Consider the following 27,255-nt stretch of genomic DNA (forward strand, 5'->3'; position numbering starts at 1 on the left):
TTGAAAATTATGCAAGCACTTCATGATTTACCTTTGGCAGGACATCCTGGTTATTTTAAGACTTACAGGCAAATCCGTGAACGGTTCACATGGAAAGGGCTCAAAAATGATGTTTTACAATATGTGAAGGAATGTATCACATGCTAGCAAATTAAAGTCAAACATTCATATCCAATCGGATTACTTCAGCCCTTACCCATTCCAGTACAAAAATGAGAAAGTATATCCATGGATTTTATTACTGGATTACCCCGTGTGCAAGGTATAGCTTGTATTTTTGTTGTAGTTGATAGACTGACAAAATTTGCCCATTTATTTGCTATTACCACAAAATTCACATCCATTCAAATTGCCGAATTAATTTTCAAAGAAGTATTCCGCTTACATGGTTTGCCAAAGAACATCATTAGCGATGGAGACAGTAGATTCCTGAGCAACTTTTGGGAAGAATTGTTCAAATTAACAGGTACAAATTTGAACCACAACACTAGTTATCATTCACAAACAGATGAGCCAACGAAAATTGTGAACAAATGGATCGAAGGCTATCTTCGCAATTATGTGGTGGGGCATCAAAAGGTTTAGATCTGATGGTTATATTTAGGGGAATATTGCTACAACACTCCATTCAAGGCTTTATATGGATACGATGTTGTATCTTTTGTTGATCTTGCTTTTGCCCATAGTAATGTACCCAAAGCTCAAAATTGGCTTCACGGAAATCAGGATATTTTAAAAGCCCTCAAGAAAAACTTACAATTTGCACAAAATCAACAGAAACTCTATTCAAACAAGAAACATACAAAATGCAATTTTGATGAAGGTGAGTTGGTGTATCTCAAGCTACAACCATATCGACAATCTTCACTCAAACGTAGTGGAGCTGAAAAACTGAAACCCCATTTCTATGGACCCTATCAAATTGTCAAGAAAATTGGAGCAGTGACTTATGAATTAAACTTACCTGAGGGTAGTCGAATTCATAATGTTTTCCATGTCTCCTGCCTCAAAAAGGTTTTAGGCAAACGGGTGTTAGTATCTAAAGAATTAGCTCCGTTGGATTCAGAAGGGAAGTTGGAAACCATACCTGAGAAGGTTCTAGATATTCATGAAAGGCATTTGCGGAATCACTCCATCAAAGAATACCTTATACAGTGGAAAAAATTCCCAATAGATGATGTGACATGGGAAGGCACACAAGTGCTCCAACATCCAAACCTTCAATTGCTTGTGGACAAGCAACATGAGGGAGGGGAGATTTGTAATGTCCCTCAATGACTTTTAAAGTCAAATAATAAATTAATTATTTCCTATTAATTATTTTATATTAGTCTCAAAATCATTGACTAATATAAATTAATTAATAAAGAGATTTATTAAATAATAACTATTTTGTTATAAAGCAATTCACGGGAACTTACCCGAATTTGATATCTTAAATACGAGTTGTGTACATTGGAGAAGGCATCAAAGTTTGAAACATATGTAGTTAGAAGATTTTGAATTAAAAGTTCAAGTGGCAATTCAATATTCCTTTCGTCAAAGATATTTCTAACTTAATGGAAGATTACAAACAAGTTAATTTGGAGATCGTGAATCAGAGTTGAAGGTCATGCAAGAGACACGTTATGGTCTGGCCAAATATTCATCGCAGTTGAACAGATTCAAACAATTTGGTATATTCTTATTTGTCGGCTTCCTCATTACTACACGAAGGCTCAGAAGCATAAATGGAGCATTAGCATTCATATCTAGTCGAAGACAAGGATTTCGAGGGAAAGGTATCGAATATCAAAAGATCCATCAATCACGTGTAAAGAAAGGTGTAACCGAAGCCAGAGAATTTTCTATCATAGAACAGACAAGGGCACATCAATAATCGTGATTGCCAGATTCCGATATCTGATCCACCCTTTTGATGCAGCGATAGCTAGGATGGTTCTGATAGATGTGTATCTTGCAACTAGAGCGAAAGTTTCCTCATAATCTATACCTTCCTTTAGAGAGAATTCGCGTGCCAAAAACCTTGCCTTGTATTTCTCAATACTACTATCAGGTGCATGCTTGATTTTGAAAAGCCATCTGGAAGAGACTATTGATTTGTCTTTAGGTCGAGGTACGACATCCCATACATCATTCTTCAATATAGAATTGTATTCTTCAATCATGGCCTCTTTCCAAGGTTGGCTTGCTAATGCATCTGTAGAGTTAGAATATTTTGTTTTGTTAAATTTTGTTATTAGGGCAACATAACAAGAGTGAGTTCTTGTCTTCTTGCTTTCTTTTAACACTTCATTAGGTTACAATATAATTTTCCTCTATAAACTTTCTGGACCAAAGTGGTCTCTTCTTATTGTTGTTATTTTCAACTTCTTTGGGATTTGATGTAGAAGGTTCAGAATTATATTCCCTCTCATTCTCTGCAGGGTGACCTTTGCTTGAGTCTGAGATATGTTCTAAGATTGATTCATCATTGTATTTAGACAAATTGAAGGCAATGTCTTCTTCAAATTTAACATCTCTACTGATCTCAATTGTTTTCTGTCCTGGAATATAGATTTTATAACCTTTGGAATTTTCACTGTAACTGATGAGAACTCCTTTCTTCCCGGACGGTTCTAGCTTTGTTCTTTTCTCTTTAGGAATGTGAACATAGAGTGGACATCCAAATATCCTGAGATGGCTAAGGTCTAGTTTGATTCCTGTAAAAACTTCTTCTGGAGTAATGTTATCCAATATTGAGTTAATGTTATCCAATACTGAGTGAGGACAACGGTTTTGAATATAAACAGCAGTGTTAGATGCTTCTGCCCAAAATGAAGTGTGAAAGTTTTGATCATGAATCATGGATTTCGCTGACTCTATGATTGACCTATTTTTACATTCTACAACTCCATTCTGTTGAGGATTATAAGGTACAAAAAACTCCCTCTTAATCCTAACAAAAATGCAAAAGTCTTTAAAAATATCAAAAATTTATTCACCTCCATTGTCAAATCAAAGAATTTTGATTTTCTCTCCAAACTGATTTTCTACTAGGGCTTTGAATTCTTTGAATTTAGAAAGAACTTCACTAAACTCTTTTTATTTTAGAATGTAAATCCAAGTTCTCCTAGAGTAGTCATCAACAAAGATTATATAGTAGAGACACCCATTTATAGAATGTGTGCACATAGGACCATACAAGTCAGTATGAACAAGTTCAAGAATAGATTTTGATTTGTGAACACTTTTAAGATAGGACTGTTTGGAATTTTTTCCTAGAGCACACCCTTTACAAACTCCTGCATGGTCAGATTTAAGACTGAGTAAGCCTTTTACAATTTTACTTATAGATGGTAAGGCTCAAAAAATGGAGATGGCCTAGTCTTCTATGCCAAATCTCTGTTTTCTTAGATTTCATGACATAGGGCAAAGTTCTAAAGGTTACAAAGTCTATATAGACTCCAATCTCTAATTCCAATGGGGACAGCTTTCTTGATATTAGCCTTTTTAGGCCAAGACAAAACTTTGTCTTCTTGGAAAGCAATTCAGTATCCTTGATCAAAGAGACCAGATACAGAGACAAGGTTTCTTCTAATTCCAGGTACATATAATACATTATCAAACTTAAGAGTGATCCCGGAATTTAGTTGAATTGAGCAGGTTCTGATTCCCTTGATTGGATGGGTGGAGTTATCTCCTATGGTTACTTCTTCTGCGGTGCATTTTGGGAAGTTTTCAATTTTTCATTTGAAGCCTATTATATGTCAAGATGCTCCACTGTCAATAATCCATGTGTTTTTATTTGAGTTTAATTCACTCAATAATGCTAGATAGAATGCATGGAACTCCTTTACTTCCTCTTTTCTTCTTTTATCTCTGATAGGGCTGCTTGAATTCTTTTTCGTTTAGAACAGAAATTATGTGAGTAACCAAGTTTTTCACATTTAAAACATCGCACTTTAGACCAATCTCTTTTCTTATATGGTTTATTTGATCCTCTTTTATTTCGTTTAAATGACCTTTTCTTATTTGTACTTACTTGAAGTGCTTGAATATCTCCCTCTTGGTTTAGAATTATCCCCTAAGAAATTAACCTTGACTCTTCTTGAGTACACTCTATTTTTGCGAGATTCAAACTTAGGAAACTCAGGTTAGGAGCTTAGACCTCTGATAAAGTTTTCCCAAGATATGGGAAGACCTCTTAGGGCAATCATGGAAAGTTCTTTTTCATCAACTTGATTACCAATAGTCGCAAGTTGACCTTTTAGTTCAGATATTCTCAGAAAATATGACGTTATAGATTCTCCATTGTTCATTTTAATGTATAACAAATCCTGTTTTAATATCAGCAGTCTGCTAGTACTCTTAATTTTAGAGAACATTTTGAATGCTGTATTAAGATTTGAGATTGAAGGGAGAATATGATCTTTCATAGAATCTATAATTATTTTCATAGCTTTGTTATTATGTCTTTTCCATGTAGTTTTCTCTTGCTCATTGTCAGGAATGACTTTATTTGTTTCCACATATTCTTCTAATTTCATTTCTCTTAAAATAATCATAACACGAGTTTTCCATGAAGAAAAATTTGTTGCCCCTTCCAACCTATCTTCTAGCCTTACGTGGTTTGTCATTTTGATTTGAGAAGATTGAAGATCTTTTTCTGAATTTTGTAAATAAATATGTGCAATTTCTGAATTATTACTTCTTATCAAAAAGACTGTAATTATTGAGTAATAATTTCTTATCAGAATGGCTCTGATACCATATGTTATTGCATACAGGATCTCTGATAGAAATACTCGTAAAAATAATTACAGTCTTACCTTTCTTAATGCTGATGTATAAATCTTCAGATTTAATCTTCAATGGCCAATGCTGACAATGTCTACTTTGAAACTGCAAGTTAAAGAACGATCTTGGGACTGTAAATTTGTTGTACTTGGTATTGCATTGTCTCCAAGTTCGGTGAGCATATATATCATATAGAAGAGACATGCCCGACATGCCCTCGTAGGGGCATGACTCTACGTGAGCAAAGGCCACGTAGAGTCATGATCCTACGTGGTCATGACTCATACTGTAAGTTCTGATTAGTTAAGGATAACAAGCCCGATACTTGTCGGGTGTTATACACAGCAATACAACAAGCCTGATACTTATCGGGTGTGATACAAATATTGTATATATATCCAAAATGCACAGTAATTATAATCAGACTTTGTCTAAGATCATATACAGCCCGATTCATTATCGGATGCTTGCCTGAAGTTAAGACATAGCAAGATCAGTGATGAGAACCTGATCCCTGATCGGTGTAACAGCAAGTGTCATCAGCCAACCCAATATGAATCGGAGGCAATCATAAAACTCAGATATATATATATATATATATATATGCACAGGTACGTATAATCTGATGATTACTTTGACAGATGCTAAACTTCAACACTTTTGTGATTGTTTAAGATCTTCATATTTCCATTATTGTGGCAATCGTGAGGTACAGATTCCAAATTCTTTTGACTTTGCCTATAAACAAAGTATGAATTGAATTTTCTTAGGCTTGCTTCTGGTCATTTTCTGCTATCGATAATTGCATTTTCCTTCTATCAAATTTCATTTCAAATGCTGTCTTTGGTTGATGTCGTGTCTGCAACATTAACATTATTTTGTGGTTTGGTTATTGGCTTAGTATTTTCGTCATTCTCTTTCCCTGATATCTTCTGTTATTCCATCCTACAGAAAGGAAAAAAGTTTCTTGTAGTTGCCCCGATTTGTATGTAATTGAGACCCTACATTGAGTTTTTTTTAAACAAATTTAGTTCATAATTTATGCCGTCTCCTCCGCCAGTCAATGGCATTGAGAGGGGGAGATTCCTTGATGAATTAAAGGGGATTGTGATTCAGAAAATCAGAAAAATTGCACCAATTAAAATAAATTATTTAAAAGTACATATTCTAACCAACTTTCTGTTATATAAAATTAAATTTGTTTCTTTTAAGATTTTTCTTTTGTTTGATTGACTAGAATTTTTGCATTGGATCCTATCTGGGAATCATTTTGGATTGGAATTTACTTGTGGGTATTGAATGTTCTTTTTAATAAATCGTTGGTATACTCGAATTTTATTCATTTTTTGAAATGCATTTGATCTTTACATTGAATTGATTATAGATTTGTCACAATTTGCGTGGGCGTGGTAGAGGTTCAATTGCTCTTGGTTATGTCTATTATAGCAATTAATCTGGTGGACGGATGTATATATGCAGTTACCTGAGAGAACTGCATTTAATGACCTGCACATTGGTTGTTTCAAACAATAAATATGGGTAATGGGATTTATAACATGTGACATGCTTTCCAAACAATTAATATTATTAGCAAGTTGTGCCTAACCCGTTTATGTTTCCCAATCTATATACAATGACCTATATACATGGTTCTTGACTGAGTCAAAGACTATCTTACTTTTTAGGAAAAGCATTGAAATAGAACTATTATGAGCTGACATATTTTTTAATTTAATCAAAAAAAGCTTTTATTTCATTTCATGAATTGTTAAAAAAAATTGTAGACAAATTATTTGTTCTTTTTATTCTTTATATTTAAATAAGATAATGCAATTTTATTTTATTTTTATAAGTATTTTAAGCGGTGTTTTATGGTCAATCATAAAATAAATATTTCATTTGAAGAAACAATATTTGTTGTTATACAAACTGGTAAACTTTTTTTATTATAATAATAAACATTGTATTTGAGAAAGAGTCAATTGTTTCAATATAAATATAAAATATTTTAGATCACATTCTATGATGATATATTCCAAAATTTCATCATTTGTATGATAAGTAGAAAGAATTTTAATGATTAGATTAGGGGAAAAGACCCAATTATAGATAGTAAGTCCAACAATCATCAATGTTTTTTCGTGGTAGATACTCCCAACTACTAATTTTAAAAGAGCCCAAAAAATGAAAACACATCTACAAATAGCCGACTATTGAGACATTTAGCCACAAGTATTGACATTTTTTAGTGTGCAACTATTGATGCATGAACATAGCAGGAAACCTTAGCTTTAAGCACTTCACTCACCTACATACACCAAAAAAATTGGTAAAAACTGATTTATGATTTAGGTGTTTGAGGTGCACAAAGTTAGCTCAACTACTGGGTGTTTTCGCCCATCTTAACTTGTTTCCTTCCATGTATTTTGTATAAGATATTTGTTTGTATGTATCAAATTACACTCTTTTTAATCTAATTTTTGTACAATATTATGATTCAACAAAAGTTTATATTTAATTAGTAAGAATAGCCCACTTAATACTCATTGTATCTAGGACGTGCTATTCTTTAATAATATAATTATAATATATTATTATTACAATATAATAGTATAATATAACAATAATAACATGATATAATCATAATAATAAAATATACTATAAAATTAATAATAAAGAATAGCTTTTAAACATTTTGAAGATCATACATAAATTATATTATCATTTTAGATTATTATTAGAAATTTAAATTAAAGAAAAAATATTATTATTAAAAAATCATATTTCCAGCTTGATTATATTAGATATTTATTCATCAATTATCTAAAATTATATATATATATATATATAGTAGGTTGTATAGAATCTATAATACTTTATACGAAAAAATACTTTTATGTGATAAAATAATATGCTTAGAAAATAATTTACTGCATTTCATATTTGATTATATATTTAATTTTATCTATAAAATTAATGATCAAAATTATTTATACTATTTTTATAAATTATGTTTATCAAAATGTAATTTTATATTTCTTTATATTTCATATATAGTTTAATATATCTTTTTTATTAAATTTTGCTATTAAATTTTACATATCATTTTTTTGTTATTATTTTATATTGTGTTGCATTCATCTTTATTATATAAGATCAACCCTCATCTTTAACATATCCTAAATGAAACCCAATTACAATTGAAAATTTAATGAAACTATATAAAATAATCAATAAATTGCTTCCAAATTTTTAACGATGTTTTTTATTACTTTGATGTTTTATTTGAATATTTGTGAAGAGATGATTTGAAAAGTTTTAATGTGAGAGTTGGTAAAATACGATCGGATTGAAAATGGATGATCCATTTAAATTTCCAAATTTGAATCTAAGAGTGTTGAAGTCATTGTAGTGAAAATGAAATAGATATAATCTATAATAGTCTATTGGATCTTGGAAAAAGAATTAAAACTTTACCGTTTGATAAAAATTTTAACTTTCAAATTTATGTTTGTAAAAGTGAACAAACTTGAACACTACAACAACAATTATTTTCCTCTTTTGTGCTATCATTTTTATATTGTTTTTAGGGTTATATTTTCCTATCGGCATAATCATTGCACTTTATATATTGAATTCACATTTAGTGCACATATCACTTTAAAGATCTCCATGTTGTTGCACATACTTTATTGCACATTAGAGGATGATCGACCTTTGGTGGACATGTGATTCCACGTTGGGTAAATGTCGTCACATGGAACAAGTGGACACTAGGTTGAAAGTGTCCCCATGTAACATTGAAATTTATAAATTAAAATTTTAGAATTAAACATTAAATAAAAATCTTATAAAGAAACCTTTGCATTTCCAACTTCAGGAATTACCTTAGGATTGCTCAGAAAATGTGACAAGCAAAGACAAACATGAAAATCTTGTCAACCTCTAGAGTTATCTCAATTACTCAATCAATGGACAAAGCCTCTACATCAACGTGAGCAAGAGACTAGTACATTGTACACAAAATATATGGTTGCATCTTACCTCAACTAACAACCACGCAACTTTACAATTTTCAAAAAAAAAATATATATATATATATATATATATATTATTTGAACAACATTTGAGGCCCCTCCACCATGAAAGACTCTAAAAGGATGTTAAAAATGAAGCCTAAATCTTTCACCTATCCATCTCCCACTTTCCATGTTAAGTCAAAAGAAATTATTCGTCCTTGGTGACTCTCACGACTTTATGGTGTCATCATGATCTCCATAACTGTAATGTCCCCATTTTAGCAGTTGACCAAGTGTGTGTGCGTTAGCCTTGTTCTACATGGTCCCGAGGGCTAACGAAGGGTTTAATGGGATCTTGGAGTGTTTTGGCCTAGTCATTTCCAATTTGGGCCAAAACGAAGTTGATTTACTCAGTTTCAGGCATACTTACTATTTTTAGTAAGTCGGCAGGACACAGTGCAGGTCAATTTTGGTGATTGGATTCGATACTCCTCGGTGAGAGCTTTCCGATGAGCTATCACTCGCATTATTCGGAGTCCGATTGCTAATACATTTTAATGCCTGAAGTTTTATTAAAGTAATGTCTAATTTAATTGTAAAATATTAAAGTGTTACTTTAATATTTATTTTATGGTGATGTGTACCCAAGGGAGACATAAGGGGTATTTTAATATATGTTTTATATTACACATCTTTATCCCACATTGCCCATATGAGTTGAGCGGACCCGTGGGAATAGAATAAAAGGAAGCATTTGTAGCTTCATTAGACAGGTTGAATATGAGAAGAAATTGGTGTGTGAGTTGCAGCTTTGTTCTTGGCATTTGAGGACGTCTATCCTCTCTTGTAACATTCTAGACGTCATTCCTTTGGGGTTTGGCCTTTGGAATTCTTTCTTATTGGCTTCATTATCAAGCAGTTTAGTTGCATTTCCGGCTACAGGCAGATTTGATATTTTGCTCATATCTTCTTCACTACTTGTCCGACGCTTATGCCGCTTGGAGGGAATGGTATTATGAAGGTAGTGGACTGATTGGAGGACAAAGTATTGTAGCAGCAAGTTCGTAAGCATGGGCTGGAGTATTATGACAATATTGTTGAAGTAATTAGTGAGTTGATAAATCTGCCATGTATTTGGTTTTATGAATTCTGAAAAATAACATTTTATTAGCAGCAGTTCATTTCCACTTTGCATATTATTGTAGTTTCTTTCTTGTTTATGTTGTATGATACCAATTCCATGCACGAAACACAACAAACAAATAAACGTTTGATTTCCAGAGTTATAAGGGGTTTTAAGAAGTTGAATGCAAACTATTTGACATAATTCCTTTCAGCAATTTGGTTTAGTTAGTTGGGACATCCAGGGGTGCCCATTACAGTGGTATCAGAGCTATAAGTCCTGCCATCCTGTGGAGGTCTTATAGGGAATTTGGAACAGCCGGATAGAGGGAAAAAGTAAGTAAAAAACACAGGCTAAGCATTTATGTTTGAGCATGCGACAGGGGTCTTATAATTTCCGCGATACCAGAGCAAGACAAAATAGGATTTCAGACTTGCAAAGCAAACAGTCTAGTACATCCGTGCAGGGGGACATTGAATTCAACCATACAGACACAGAGGAGATATTCAGTGATCAGGACAATAATATGGGTGATCGAGATGACAGGAATACAGGATTAGGCGGAGGCAGAAATGCTGGTCCAGATCAGGGGGAGGTACTGTTCCGACAGTTACTGGATACATTAGAGCAGGGGCAGCGTATGCAGCAGGAGCAGAATAGGCGAATGGACATGATGTTGCAGCTCATGGCTAGACAGATGGGTGTCAATATTAATCCAGGTGATGCCAACAACAGAAACAATAACAACGAGAGAAACAATAACAACGGGGGAAACAATAACCATGAAGGCCAAGGCAACAACAATGGTCCTGAGAATAACATTAATGGTAATAATGGACACGGCAACAATGGGAATGAGGCTGATAACTTTAGACACGTTGCACGCCCAGCACGGACTGCGAGCTCGAGACCTCTTCTACCCACTTTTCCACCCAGAGATCCGGTTCAACCAGTAAACGAACCGCAGATTACCGAGTTACAGGATCAGTTCAGGAGGGACTGGGAGGCTAGTGGACCAGAGTTTCAGGCGGATATTTCTCTTAGAGATTATATGGACTTGAGGATGAGACACATGCCTAAAGCAGGAGGGAGGAATCAAAACTTTGAGCTGAGGAAGAAAGTTGGAAAACTTTTTTTACCTTATTATGATGCTTCAGGGAAGATGACTGCACGAGCTTGGGTGCAGAAGGTAGATACATACTTGCAGCTAAATCCTATGCCTGAGGAGGAGGCTATCAAGTATGCGGCTATGCACTTGGATGGCGTTGCACATGAATGGTGGCATCATGGCATGGTGACTTTGGGGCGTAATCAGATTACATCCTATGAGGAATTCACCGAAACATTGATTGGGAGATTTGACACTAAGGATCCCGAGTTACATTTCAAGGAGCTAGCACAGTTAAAACAGTCAGGTTCTGTGGATGCTTACATTGCCGAGTTTCAGCGCTTGTCTGTACTTGTTACTAATATCTCTCCTAGGAGATTGGTGGTGTTATTTTGTGATGGTCTTGCTGATCCATTACGAGGTTGGGTGAAGGGACATGATCCACTCACGTTAGCTGAAGCAACTAAAAAGGCATGAGATTTAGCCCCTTCGGTATACAAAGGAAAAAACCATTCAACAAATTCTTCCTACCGCAAGGACAAAGACAAAAAATCATTTCAGAAAGAGTATAGCAAACCCAAAGAAGGATCAAAAGGACTAGACAATGAAACCTTGAATGAACTTCGAAAGAAGAAGCTGTGCTTCCATTGTAGAGAGCCTTGGGACTTATCTCATAAATGTTCTCTCAAGGCTAAGGCAAATCAAATGGAGTATTTTTCAGCAGAAGAGTCAGAGTCAGAAGGGGAGGATCAGCACTCCGATTCAGATGAGGGTAACACTATAGAGGAGAGAAACATTCCTAAGGATGATAGATCGTTGGCACGCTTGACAGGGGCCCAAAAGGCAATCACATTTAAGGTCAGGGGTACTATCCAAGGGCAGAAAGTGATATCTCTTATTGACACTGGGGCTACACATAACTTCATAGATGCACAGTTGGTAGCCAGGAGAGGGTTACAGACAGAGGAGCATGATGGGTTTAGAGTCATGGTGGCTAATGGTGATAAGTTATTATGCACTCGGAAGATATCTAATCTTCGCATCAGGTTTGGAGATGGCTACGAGTTGGAGGATGAGTTCTATGTTGTGGACATGGGAGATTATGATGTCATCCTCGGCATGACATGGATGGCTTCACTAGTGGAGTTCAAACTCAATCTAGCGAAATTGGAGATGAGATTCCAGCATGAGGGCAGAACTGTGGTACTTAGAGGGCTTTCAGATGGAGGTTGCAGAGTAGTGTCCTTGAGGAGAATGCAGAGACTTTTTCGTCATGATGACATAGAGTGGGCGGCAGAGTGCCACATTATGCCAACTTCACCAGAGCCACAAGAAAAGAGTCATCCACTAGATGTCCAGAAGATACTGATAGACACGCTAAAGTATTTAGCAATATTCCTCATGGGGTTCCTCCTGACAGAGGGATGGAATCTATTAACATGAAATGAATTCATTTGATCTGTTTTACCTGCGCTAAAATTATTGATCTCTTCTTTTTTCATTTGAGAAGGTAATTACTATCATCCTGACAAAGGATAAAAATGAGTTTTGGCAAAACAGCGTCCTAACACATCTCAAGTGGCTTTATCTTCTACCTTATTTGTATAGACTAATCCATGAACTAGCTACACCCGAGGGTAGATCAACCTAGACTAACATTATCGACCATGTTTAGAGTTGTTTTGTTCTAATATTGACCCAGACACTGTGTTATATCCAACATTGATTGTCCCCACACACTTTCAGTCAAATATTAAGAAACTTGTGTCTCCCCATTCCCAGTGCAAATGCAGATTGCACACCCACTTTAGAGAAGCTTGAGTATATCATAAATCTTACATGTTCCAATGGATCAAAGGCTATCTACTAGTTCCTACTCCTCACATTAAGAACTAACCTTCATCTTTTGTTGTTCTTGATCAGCTTGGTATCACCAAATCTTTGGCCTCCATTGATCCAATGTAGCAAGACATCCATCTTCTTCCAAACATCGCCACTTTCGATTCCTACCTTGCAAACATATCATCTTGGTTTGTAGAGTCTCAGATTGCAATTTTTTAGTATCACCTTGAGGAAATTCATCTCCTCTTTGCTGATAACCAAATAATTGTTGTTAGCCAATCACCACAATCTTTGGAGTTCTATTATATATTAGCCTTCCCATGTTTCTAGACTGCATCATCTCATTCTGACATGAGGACATGTCTCCAATTTGTTGAGAGCCATGTCATTTTTGTTAGCCCATCGTCACCACAATCTTTTGGAGTTCATTAACTATTAGTATTCACATATTTCTAGATTGACATGACTTTTTATAGCACACAATCTTGGCTTTTTCTCTTCAGAAGAAATATTATATATCAAATCATCGAAGTTGGAAAAATCATGCAAATACTCTTGCCCTATAAGATTTTCAAAAGGTCTATTGTAAAAATATCACATAAGATTACATTTTGAGAATAATAATTGTACCTATGTCATGGTGCAGAAAACTTCACATATGTTTCCAACTTAAAAAACCTCAATGCTTATTAAACTTGTGTGAATTTCTGCTCAGCAATCATTCAATATTTATAATGAACCAAAAACATTTCCAGGCTTCTAACATTACAAATGTCCTCCTTGATTAGCAGAAATTTCCAATAACAAATGCTATATTAAGAATATAGATTTGCTGCTGTATATATGGGTCCCAAACTGTATGCAGGTGTAGAAGTTCAACAACTCCAACATTTCTAGGATACACTAACACGATAGCTAGAAATATGATATTAAAGCCAACATTCTAAAATTGAATCAAGCAATTTCATCACACTTCAGTAACACATGTACACTCTGCCTTTCCTAATATTAAATATCAACTCGCAACTTTTGGGCTTTCAAAGACCTAGAGATGCAAGTGGGCCAGTTATATATGCTAGAGGATTTTGACGTGCCACATATGATTGAAAATGAAGGTGGGCATGGTATATATCCCTGAGATACAGGTGCAGAGTAAACTAAGCTATATGCTTAATATTGCCATACATATACTAAATAAGAATATGGAAATTTCTGCTCAATACCTTTCTCATAGAAAATACGACTTGTTCCTTAAGAGAACCTCCAAAAAGTGCTCGCAAATCTGAGCTCCATCCAAATAGGCCTCTCCATTCATTATACAAACACTGGAAAAAATAAAACACATCATGATTACAATAGAGACACTTGAGCAATTTAAATAATTTATCATTCGTGATGATATCTTCCACTCAGATTTTGTAACAACTTTTTCCAACATATTACAAAATACCTACAGTCCAGTATGTAACAGTATTTTTGACACATAGTACTAATGTCTTTGACACATACAAGGACAGCTAAGACCACATTTTGTTACACAAATACATGCGTACAGAAAAAATTGTTCTTCACACAGACAGGAACAGCAACATTTGCAAGCTTTCATCTTATCCATAACATATGTACAATATGTCTGAACACAAGAATAAATGTAATAAAGAATAGTGCCATTAAAATTAAAGGATGTGAAAATAAAAACTAATTTGGAATTAAGATTTGAGATGGAGGAAATCTTTGAATTTTCAAGTCCTTTCCACTACCTCCAGTTTTCCCTGCAGTTTTTCTTGTCCTTGCCCTCTGTGTTTATCAAATTGGCAAGTGCTAGCAACTACACTTTATCTTTCCACGTTGACAGAGTTCATAGAAAAAGTGAGACAGGACAAGATGACAATTCTAGTCTTTGAGAAGAAATCAGATCGCATTTTAAGTAGAAACATCTAAAATTAGTAGATTGCAATTTAATAAAGTAAATTATATTATAAAAATTCAACTGAATACAATAAAATTCTTTTGAAAAAAAAATGGAAAATGATGTAATAAAGAAAATTCAACAAAAATGCATTTAATTGCAAAGAAAAATCAATTATAATTTATTTTTTATTTACAGCATTCCTCCAAGTTCTAGAATTCGGGAACTGGTTTCAGGAATGCCATTTTTTTCCTGAAAGTGCAGACATCAAGGGATCTGGGATGGGGAAACTGTTTTCAGGGTTGGAAATAAATAAATAAAATTAACATTTGAAATTTATAAATACAAATTGAAATAAATCAAAAATACCTAAAAATCAGAAAGAATCCAAAAGATGCTGAAATTTTAAGATAAGTACAATAACAAATAATTGATTCCATAATTCATCAGATAGTTTAATAATCATAAAGACATAATATGAAGGGTGATTTATATTGTAAAAAATACTTCAATGCGCACAGTATAGAGGTATATCAAGCAAGACAGCAGGTAACATCTCTCTAAAATAAATAAAATTAGCATTTGAAATTTATAAATACAAATTGAAATAAATTTAAAATACCTAAAAATCACATAAAGAATCCAAAAGACGCTGAAATTCTAATATAAGTATAATAACAAATAATTGATTTTATAATTCATCAGATAGTTTAATAATCTTAGACATAACATGAAGGGTGACTTATACTGTTAAAAACGCTGCATTGCAAACAGTATACAGGTATATCAAGCAAGAAGCCCAGAAATCAGAGTAATCATCCAACTGCCATCATGGAAATTGCTACTGTTCCTCTTCCTCAAATACTCTTTAAGCAAATGCACCAGCAACAGCAACAATAAAACTAAAACTAGAAACCTGATAAATACTTTCTGAGGACTTGTTCCTATGCATTGACAAAACTGTTAAAGTAACTAAGATCATTTCTGCAAATGTATAATCATGGCCATTGTAATTGATGATGTCCAAATGCAGATTTGGATCTCATATAAATATGAGAGAGGAGACATGTCTCTAAAGTTAATCACCATTTAGTTAATAAATAACTATATGTATAACTCACCTTTAAACATATATATAATATTAATATATTAACCATATAAGTATGTGTGTTACGAAATAAGTAACCTGTATACTTTTGTATACAAGTACCTTTTGCATAGAAGTACCTTTTCAGTCAGTAATTGTTTATGTTGAGGATGTACTAAAGTACTTGTTTACTAAAGTAATTGTTTATGTTGAGGATGGGGAGAAGGGATGATAGTGGGTGAGTTGGTTGTTGAGCGTTAATGGATGATGGTAGTGGGTGATTGGTAACATGTATACTTTTGTATTACCAATGGGTGATTGGGAAACTGTATACTTTTGTATTGCCAATGAGTGATTGGCAACCTGTATACTTTTGTATACAGGTTACCAATTGGTTGTTGAGCGTTAATGGATGTGGTCTGCATATTATATTATTATATAATAATATATAATGCATAATATATAATATATATTATATTACATATATAATATATTATATATATATATATATATAAGATATAATGCATAATATATATTATATTACATATATTATATATATTATATTTATAAGATACTTATCTCAAGGATAATTTATCATCAATGAGGTAGCTCCGATAAAATCAATCCAACAGAGGCTACAACAAAGTCATGTCCTGTAGATACATATAGTGGTGAAACAATTACATTCAAGAACTTCATAACACAATAGTCTCTTCTAATCATAAGAGCCCAATTAGTTAAGTAATTTATGAATACATAGACATCTATATATATACATATATACACTTATCAACAATATGAGATGTAACACAATGCTCATATAAACCATGAATACAAATACTCAATGTAATGAGTGAATCACTTTGATTAATGCTATATTTCAACACTCCCCCTTAGCAAGGGAGAAGCGACAAAAAAAACATTTTATGCGATAGTAGTATCAAGGATATCTATACACAATATATTCTCTGACTTTAACACTATGAAATAGTGACTTGTCAAATAACTACAATCACAATGTTATAAACACTATCATAACATATATTATGATCTCTAATTGTCTGAAACAATATCTAGAGTAATCATAATGCATTCCTTATCAATGATCTCTGATTGTCCAAAACAAATCTCTAGAATTTTCATGATAACAAGCATACCATTTGGAAGATCGTCATCTTACAAAGATTACCTTTTGTTTATTCGTTACCATGGTGTCCGGCAAAATCCGGCCCAAAGAACCATGATAACAGGTCTACCATTTATAAGATTGTCATCTTATAATGGTTACCTTTTGTTTATATATGTCAACAAAAGATCGTCACCTTTCATTACATATCATATGAGAAATAGCAAACACCATGAACCCAGTCAGAGGGTGGTACAAAGGGTTTTCACCTCATACTTCTCTCTCATAGAGGAGAGTGCATTATAAAGAATTTATCTTAGAACTTCTCCTCAAAGAGAAGATATCATCCACAAAGGATTGTATCTCAAAACTTCTCCCTCTGAACATCGATCCTGGGAAGTCAGGTCCTCTAGTTACTTCCTCAGAAACTCTCTTTACCCAAGGTTGCCAGTCGAACTAATCACTCCCTCATGATATACGTAGGAGTAGGCCCATCAACATCATATAGTCACCCATATGTATTTCTAGACTCCCTCTAAGTATCAATCTTCTAAGTTCCTGCACTGCCTTTGAAAAAGTGTCATACACCCTCTTAATGTAGAAGGATACTCATAATCTCAATCATTAAAGATATTCACTTCAAGATCCTCACTTTATCTTGATCATCAAATGACTAACGAATTCTTGTCTGCACAATATTTGGTAGCATGTGTAAAGTACCAACCTTTTCTTGCAAGAATTTCCTCAACCAAATAAAAGATCAAGGCAAATGAATTTTTACAATACATATAGAGAATACAATGAGTAGATATATGTAATACTCAAAGACAACAAATACTTATCTTCACATGAATGGAACATCTTCCCTTTAAATAAGGTTCGAGTGGGAATGGAACATTGACTATTATTCCCCCCACAATGTAAAATTTCCACTCATTCTTATAATATTGTTCGAACAATTTTGTATCAAATATGTCAACTCCTTTATAAGTTTCAACTTGCTCTTTTCGTCCAAACATTTATTTAGTTTAATAGTAGAGGAGAACATGTCCTTCCATTTTATCAAACTCGTCCATGATATGCCAATCTCTTGATTAAGTATGATTGTGCCACATAAATGACTCTACAACTCACACGTCAAGTTTCATTCATCAAGGAGAGACTCGTAGACAGTTGAATTCTTAAAAAACTTCATTAACATTTCCTTACAGTAACTTCTATAAATACAAGTGACATCATTTAGAAGTTATTAGTTTCTCATGATGTACACAAGGGGTATGCCCATTAAAATCACATGATCACAATGCATGAATCATGGTCCTCTTGACAATGGAAAATTTTATTGATTACTAGAAAAACTTATCTTAACATTGTTTTACTATCTCTTAATCAATAAGACTGAGATCACTGAAGATTAACTAAATAACATCCTTAGTCTTCTCCCTCTCCCTCTAATTCTCAATCTCCCTCTTTTTCCTGTAATAACATTCTCAAAGGAAAAGATCAAGGCACATAACTCTTATAGTATATATTGAAATGCAAGAGAGAGACTAACATAATTCTCGAAATAAGCTCTTTCCAATGAAATATAGATAAAATCTATACTTTGAACATACATACATATATTCCATTCAAATAGATTATTAAATTCATCTTTTCAAGTAAATAAAATACTTTTTCAAAACCTTTTGACAAAATAAAATTCACTTCAAAGGTAACTAAAGGAAATTAGTAAATGATTAATATTATAACGCCACATTATTTCCCTAATTCATATAAGGATATAACAATATAATATCTCTTTAAATATTTTTTCATGCACGGATAATAAATACTTCTTTGAAATCAAAGTGTTAAAGGAATAATTATTCCAAATTTCACTATAAGGATAATAACTATATAATTTCAATATTTGAATTTCAACCCATTATCAGATGATAATGTAACCCAAGAGTAATTCAAATATTTTGGGAAAATAAATAAATTAATGCAATTATACTATTTCCCAAGTATATTACTCAAAATTTATGAAAATTCATACTTACCCTTCATCTTACATTAAAAGTTTTACTTACAAATATCAAAGTGTAATTATAAATTCATAATAGAAAATATATACAATTTTAATTTCAAATATATTCAAAAACATAAACAATAAAAAAATTTCTCATAAGATTGCTTAAATTAGATAAAGTGTTCTGTGAAATTATTTTCCAAATAATAAAGTTTATTAATTTCTAACAATGGAAAATATTATCAAAGTTTTTTTAAATTTTATTTAAATAACAATAAATATTTATCTATATCCTTAAATGTTTCATTTTAAAATATGTAAGATGTCTAATGTTTCACATATTAGAAATTGAAAACAATGCTTACCTCTCACTTACCTCTTTTGTGATTAGGTTATGTAAGCTATTCACTCCATTCAAGAATGAAGCAATTTGCTTGCATATTCTGAAGTGGTTCTTTCCTTGTTTATATATATTTCCATCAGATATCGATTCGATCTTTACACATGCTTGACCTACAAAATAGGGAATGTGTGTACTCCCTTTATACTCCCCTTATATACAAGTTCTCTTTCTTTTTATATACTTTAGGATGGAGTCCCTTTTACTCATTTTTCTCAAAATCTTGCTCGTTAGCACTCTTATGCTTACATACTTTACTTCCTAACTTCACACTTAGAAATATTTTATATTCTAGTGGCATCCACGTCACCAATCAGCGATAATGTGTTTCTCATCTTTTGTAAAGAGTATAATTATTATGAGACTCTCTTCTGTGAATCACAATGTAATGGAAGCTTGAATGTTGTCTCACTCGACTTGGGCCAGTGCTACTGATGGTATTGTGAGATGTGATTCGCAATTTACCGTGAATGTTAAGGCTTGGATCAAATCATGCACAAGGGTTGGGATGGAAGATCTGATCTCTACAATAGTCGCACCTTCAATGGCATGTCCGTGTTGGTAGGTGATAGCTATGTTTCGCTACTGGTAGAAATAATGCATCTTATAGAAATAATAATAGCACTGAAACAATTTTAACAATAATGATAAGTCTTATATACATAATAATGATAAGTCTTATATACATAATAATGATAAGTCTTATATACATAATAATAATTATCAGTCAATACTGTAACGAACCATAATTTTTCCTCTATTATAATTTATTTACCATTTCAATTTCCTACAAGGTGTGATTCGTAGATGCATTTAAACTAACATATATATATATATATATATATATATATATATATATATATATATAGGAGCATTGACCCGTGAATGGGTGTCTTGGGTTTAATCCCTCCCCAGCTGCATGATGTTGTCCAATGGGAAAGACCTCAAGAAGGTTGGTAAAATGTAATTTGGACGGTTCTTCTAAAGAGAACCCTGGCCCTTCTGGGACAGGATTTATAGTTAGAGATCATATGGGGATCTTGTGGAGGAAAGAGTCTAATGGATGAAATGAAATGAAATGAAATGAAAGATTTTAATAACGTCCACGCCAGTGTAACAAAGGGACTTGCACCCCCTCCCAAACCTTGAAGTACCCGTTCCCAAAACGTCCCCACACCAGGTTCTTGAGAACCCAAGTACTGTTAGAAATAGGAATTACTAAGATAGGGGGATGAATTAGTAATCTACAAACTTTAGTTGCCAACTGGATATTATTTCTTACTATAAACCATACATAACAAAGTAATAAAGTAATGTTGAACAATAACAGTAACCATGCACAAAGATAACTCATAAAACCATATTTTGTTAACTAGGAAAACCCTGGCCAAGGGAAAACACCGGTGGGGATGATACCCACTAGATATTATACTGATATATGAGTTTCTTGTTAGAGGATGGATCCTATTAGGAGTCAATGAGCAAATTCAATATAAGGAGTCCCTATTAGGAGACTTTAAATCCATGTTAGGAGATTCCAACCTTGTTAGGGGTTGTAATACAGTAGATGCAAGATGAGGCCATTGCCCAAACATGCACTTCCAATTACAAGAATAAATCACTGCCCAAACGAGTAACCGGACTTCTGGAATATAGATTCTTTCTCAGTTTGATCTCGGATCTCGAAATAGCTTCACAAACTTCACATATATCGCTTTCACAGTAAGTTCGCATATTACAATACTCGCACAACTTACATCACAAATACACTTCTTATTGCAAGATGTCCGTTGCATAAATACCATGCCTTTACACAAATTGTTGCTAGGTTGACTAAGACCATAATACACTTTTCCAACTTAGAGTAAACCTCTAGGATGTCGACCCTAATTGGACAAATAATTATTTTGTAAACAAAATAATTCCTTTCCTTCAATTTTGTTGTCCTGCTTCATTCAAACACAAATATCTATGTTCCGTACAGTCCGTATTGACTTTTGAGGTTATATACATCATCATCAACATGTGTACTATCTCCATCTAGCTTCGCTAGTCATAATATGATGTCAGCAACCAGTTACAAATAAAACAATACATTGTTGTATACCAAATTCATACTTAGACAATTTTCCGAGTACCAAAAGCTAAGTATCTTTATTTCTAAGGTTTCCTGTAAGCATGTACATCATGTGTTGTCATAAATGACAACAATTACATATCCTCATTAGCCAATTGTCAACAATCTCCCCTTTTGACATTGATGGCAACAAAATAGGAAAAATTGACTAAGTGACAAAAACTTAACAAAAATAATACAGTAATATTACATCTATTACAACTTGTTCATTTTACATATGCTCCCCCTTACAATATGATTTCATACTGTACAATATTGTCTTTTCTTTACCTGATTTACAATTTTCTCATGCATTTTCTCCCCCTTTGACATCAATGACAAAGGTTAGAATGTCAAAATCTGTCAGAAAAATGCTGTCAAAAATGTTGTCCTTCTGCCTTAGGCTGATAGAATTTTCATGCAATCATCAAAATCTACCTTAAGATTGCTCATACCTTTTGCCCATATATCCTTTGCTGATTCAGCAAAGGTGAGAATTGCACATAAGGCATATGATGCAATCTCAACTGCATTAAGATGTGAATACAAAAAGTTAGAATAAGTGTCCTTGGCCTTGACACATTCCTCCAATTGTTTCTCTACCATAGATATTTTCAAAGCAATAGACTCTCTGAAATCCGATACTCTCTTCAAAATTTGTTCCTTCCGAAGTTCCAATTTCCTGATATTATTGTGGATATTGGCCACTTGTCCTTCAAAATCATTAATTTTACTAGCAAGATGTTGTAGTTGGCTAGATAGAGCCTCTAGCTCACTCATCTTTCCTCTAATCTGACTATCAATATCCTTAGTTTATAAGATAGAGTACACTTAATGTACAGTATCTTCCCATCCTGTTGACACTTCTGAAGTTCCTTGATACAACCATCAAGACTTATCAAATCATTCTTAATATTTTGCCAAATGGTGCTAAACAAGTTAGCATCGTGTGAGATCTATGCCTTTGTTTCTGCAACACTAAAAAAATTAGTAAATTCTTCATCAAATGACTTTAGCACTGCTTGTGCCCTCTATTCTGGATCTGCCTCGGTGTGTTGTACTGCTAGAGTACTATGTAGTCTGTCAGTAACCTCCATCAAGGTTTTCTGTAGGCTCTTCATTGTATTGTTCTTCTGAATGAGTTTTGACAAAGATGAGATCATCATCATCAGTTGTCATGCTGGCAAGTGAAAGCGAAGTAGATGAACTAGAAGGTTTAGTGTCATCTTCCCTTTGCTTCTTGGCTGCCTGTTTGACTCTTCTCTCTTCTTCCTCTCTTTCTTCTCTTTCCTTCCTTTCATTTTCTCTCTTTTCTTCTTCTTCTAATCTCTTCTTCTTGTCTTCCTCTGTTTTCCTTTTCATTTCTTCTTCAATTAATCTTTTCTTTTCTTTCTCTATTTTTCTTTTCTTCTCATCTTCAAGCAATTTCTGCTTGCCCTCTTCTACTTTCCTCTTCTCTTCCTCTAATAACCTCTTCTCTTCTTCAATTTGCCTCAGTTTATCTTCTATATCTTCAGAATGAGATTCAGGTGGTTCTGAATTCTCGAACGGGTTAGTACCCTCAATGTTAATGGTAACATTGGTCTAATCTATCTGCATTGTGTCACCGCTCACTGACACTTCCGAGGTTTTGGGTGCAGGTGAAGATGTTGCCTTGGACTCTGCCATCATCTGACTTATAGCTGCCACAGTTTCACTTCTTAACTTGTCTTTCTCACCCACCATAAACAAAAATGGCCTTACCTTGTTCCTCAAGTACGGTGCCAGATTGTTTAACAATCTCTTAACTTCTTCTTCATCATTAGTCTTGCATATTGTCCTTAGCATAGACTTCTAAAGTTCTAAATCTTCTTCTCAATAAGTCTGTCATAGACCTTCTAGTTCACCGTGCCTTCAATATCCTTCAATTTCAGATTGTTGGCTATAATGTATCTCATAGTAGAGATATCAATCTAATCTTTCTCAAAGTTGTTATACAAATCATAAAATTTGTTCATCTGCACAAAGTTGCCTTCAATAGCAATAGCTGAATTTATCTTCTCTATCTTCGGCTTCCAGCATTGCCGAGCTTTTCCTGCTGATTGCTTAGAAGTGGTTACCTTCTCTGCTTGTTTAACTACTTCTTCTTCTTCACTAGACTCAACAATTGTCAACAATGGCTTTTATCTCTTGCCTGGTCCAGTGGCTTGTTGCTTGACCCTTTTAGTCTTTGTGGTCACAGCATCCACTAATCTCTTAAATTTTCTCTTTGGCTCACTTGGTTGCACATCTGATACTGCTGTATAGGGAATGCTTTGTTCCGAAGATGTCTCTGCAATAGACACTAACAAAGGTTGCACATTCAATATACCTTGTTTCATGGTTTGCCTGATTGCTTGTGATTCACTCTCAGTCATACCGGCCTCTGATAAAGCTTTCTTCATTATTGACTCTATCTTCTTGTGAGATGCCTTCTCCAAGGATGCCTGACGAGTTGACTAGGCAATCTAATCATAGGTTCCAAATTTATATTCAGCTTGGTCCTATGATTTCAGCAATAAATCAATGTATCCAACTACTGTTTCATCACTTAATTCATAACCTAAGGGATCAAGAAATGTTTCCTGATGTTTTATTGCTTGTATAAAAGTAAAATTTGTATCCACCATAATACAAACATCATCTTTAAATCTATCTACGATTGCAGGTGCAATTCTGAATCTCTATCTTATTTCATTCTGAAATGTCTTCATTATCAAGTTCCCACTATCCAATATCTTATCTGCTAGATGTCTTAATCTTCACCATTGTACATCTATCACTGCTCATAATCTCTGTGACTGACAAATATGGAAATCTTTTAAGCCAATGAAAGAGTATGTGATTAATCAATGACAAAAATCTAAGCACACCATTCTTAATCCTTCTGATCTTTTCTAGGTTCTCAAGTAGTTGCATTCTCAAAATTTAACTGAGGTTCACTTGTTCATTCTCTACACATATCTTGTAGGCTACATAGATGAATCCGGCTGACAATTCATCAATCTTACAACTTGCCCATAAGGAGTAGGCAATGGTTCTACTCAGGAATCTTACATTATCTTGTTTAATGGTGCTGATCACCATGGCCTTTCCATTGTACACAACTTAGGTATAACTCTCAACTTTCTTTTTAACCAATTTCTCACCTATACGTACACTACCTTTTTTACAAGACCAGTTACCTCATGAATAAGGTCAGCTCAAATATCAACTACACTATCTTCCATCCGTAGTTTTCCATCATGTATCCTACTTAATATGATCTGTGTCCACTCATCTGTGTCCAATTCACAGTAGAAATGATATTTGAACAAGTCTAGTTTCTTCAAATGTTCAAATCCAGGCTTCATAGTCATATTGTGGTTAAATACTAATTCCATATCCTTGTTCATATACTCACTCCCAATAGATTCAAACTTCTTGTTAAGATAACTTCTTATATCTTCCAAATAAACTACATTGTTCAGCATAATGGATAATGTTGAATTAGGGTTTCATTCTACGAGTTTCACGGAAACAATCTTCAACTTGGGTTTGTCCTCGCTCTCAACATTATGAACTACAGACATATCCATGCTTCTAACAAATATGAACTTTTATTGAATAAATTTTGCGGATAAAAAATACCTCTTTCAAAAAATAGGGTTTGCTTTGAAATTGCCTTAACAAGTCGCTTCTAAGTGCTCTTTGCTTCGGATGTAATCGCAATGAAGTAGTAATCAAGTCTGTACTCCATTTTATTCCTTCAACTTGAACTTGCATTAATTGTGTACTTTGCAAACACGAAAAAGCTGTCAATTACATTCTATAATCAAATATCTACTCAAGATCTTCTATCTGATCTACAGAGGCTACCCAAGGTTTGCCATAGCCTCCTTTCATCATGACAATGTTCCACAAAACTTCGCGCCTCAAAATTCTCTGTAAAAACATAGTTTTCATCTTCTTCTACAGAATTGACTCTCTGTAATAATAGTAACTCTTAATTCCTCTGTCATTTCCCACGTGTCTCCCATCATTCCTTTTGTTTCCGATGTTTCTTACATTGTTCCTTCTATCTCTGAAGTTTCTATCCATTTTGCAATACTTTGTTGCATGTCCGAAGTTGTTGCGTAACTGACATATTGGAGTTCTGCTACTAGGATTCTGTTGATCATCAGGTGCATGACAATTCCGAGCTATGTGTCCAAAGTTGTTATACTTATAACACACGATCTGTCTTCTTTCCTCATAAGATCTTCTTCTATCTATAGGGTTAGTATTTCTAGACATTCTACTATTCCCTCTATCATCATCATACTTAGGTTTACTACAATCAATTGCTTTATGACCCATACCATAACAATTATGACAATACAAATCCTTAACATGATTAAATGACTCATTTGTACAATCTCTTTTCATATGACCTATTTCATTACATGAAAAACACTTACCTCTAAATTCATACCTGGTTTCCTTAGGAGATTCCACTTGCTTTGGTTCATCCAAAATTTCAACTTCCTTGTCTTGTCCAACTTTAAGTTTATCTAGAAAATTGACTGGATTCAATCTTATCATCAGATTTTTCTTTTTCTTTTCGATCTAATCTAATCTCAAGTTTCTTCACAGACATGTCATATAGATAACCAAGACCAGTCTTATCATAAGTAGGTCTTTGTATTGACATTGAATCATCAAGCTTTTCTCTGCTAGAATAAAGTTTCTCAAGTTGTTGCTTGCACTAAGTTAATTCACCTTTCACTATAGTATTGTATTTCTAAAGTTCTTCATGATCTTCTTTCAATGTTTCAAACTAGATGTCTTCTTTGCCAGATTTGCTCTACGATCTGCATTCTCAGTCTTCAAATCAGATTCAACTTTGCTAGAATCACTCCTAAAAATTAACTTCAGATTTGTAATCTTCAATTCATGCTTCAAGATCTTGTACTCTATCTTCAGTTTTGAATAATCATCATCACTAGTTTCAGATTCAATAGATTTAGACTTGGATTTGAGATGTTTAATCTTTTCGTTCAATTGTCCAATATATACTTCAGAGTCTTAATCTCTATCCTTCAATTTATCTCTTTCTTCAGTAAGGAGATCAATTTGTTCAAGTGCCTCTTCAAGGTTCTTTATCAACCGTTCCATATCCATAGGGATCTTACTCAAGTTGTTAAGCCTCTTCTGAGTAACTGTGCTCTGATACCAATTGTTAGAAATACGAATTACTGAGAGGGGGGGTGAATCAGTAATCTACAAACTTTAGTCGCACCATACATAACAAAGTAATAAAGTAATGTTGAACACTTACAATAACCATGCACAAAGATAACTCATAACACCATATTTTATTAGCTAGAGAAACCCTGACCAAGGGAAAACCCCCGTGGGGATGATACCCACTAAATAATATACTGATATATAAATTTCTTGTTAGACGATGGACCCTGTTAGGAGTCAATGAGCAAATTCAGTATAAGGAGTCCCTATTAGGAGACTTTCAATCCCTGTTAGGAGTTGTAGTACAGTAGATGCAAGATGAGCCCACTAACTAAACATGCAGTTCCAATTACAAGAAGAGCTCACTGCCCAAACAAGTAATTAGACTTTTAGAATATAGATTCTTTCTTAGTTCAATCTTGAATCTCGAAGCTTCACAAACTTCGCATATATCGCTTTCACAGTAAGTTCGCATATCACAATATTCACACAACTTACATCACAAA

General features: G+C 33.7%; 1 protein-coding gene across 1 annotated transcript in view; it reads right to left on the reverse strand.

The window, feature by feature from the left end:
• The window catches only part of SPL2 (E3 Ubiquitin ligase family protein), a 99,158-nt gene that overhangs the window by 55,230 nt on the left and 16,673 nt on the right, over window positions 1-27,255 (reverse strand). The window contains exon 2 of the mRNA XM_089815359.1: window positions 14,095-14,196. Coding sequence (XP_089671485.1) covers window positions 14,095-14,196 — 102 coding nt within the window. The remainder of the gene's footprint in view (window positions 1-14,094; window positions 14,197-27,255) is intronic.

This window comes from Cupressus sempervirens, chromosome 2 (genome assembly GCF_028749045.1).
Source record: "Cupressus sempervirens isolate cs-2001-9-10 chromosome 2, ASM2874904v1, whole genome shotgun sequence".
Taxonomy (NCBI): domain Eukaryota; kingdom Viridiplantae; phylum Streptophyta; class Pinopsida; order Cupressales; family Cupressaceae; genus Cupressus; species Cupressus sempervirens.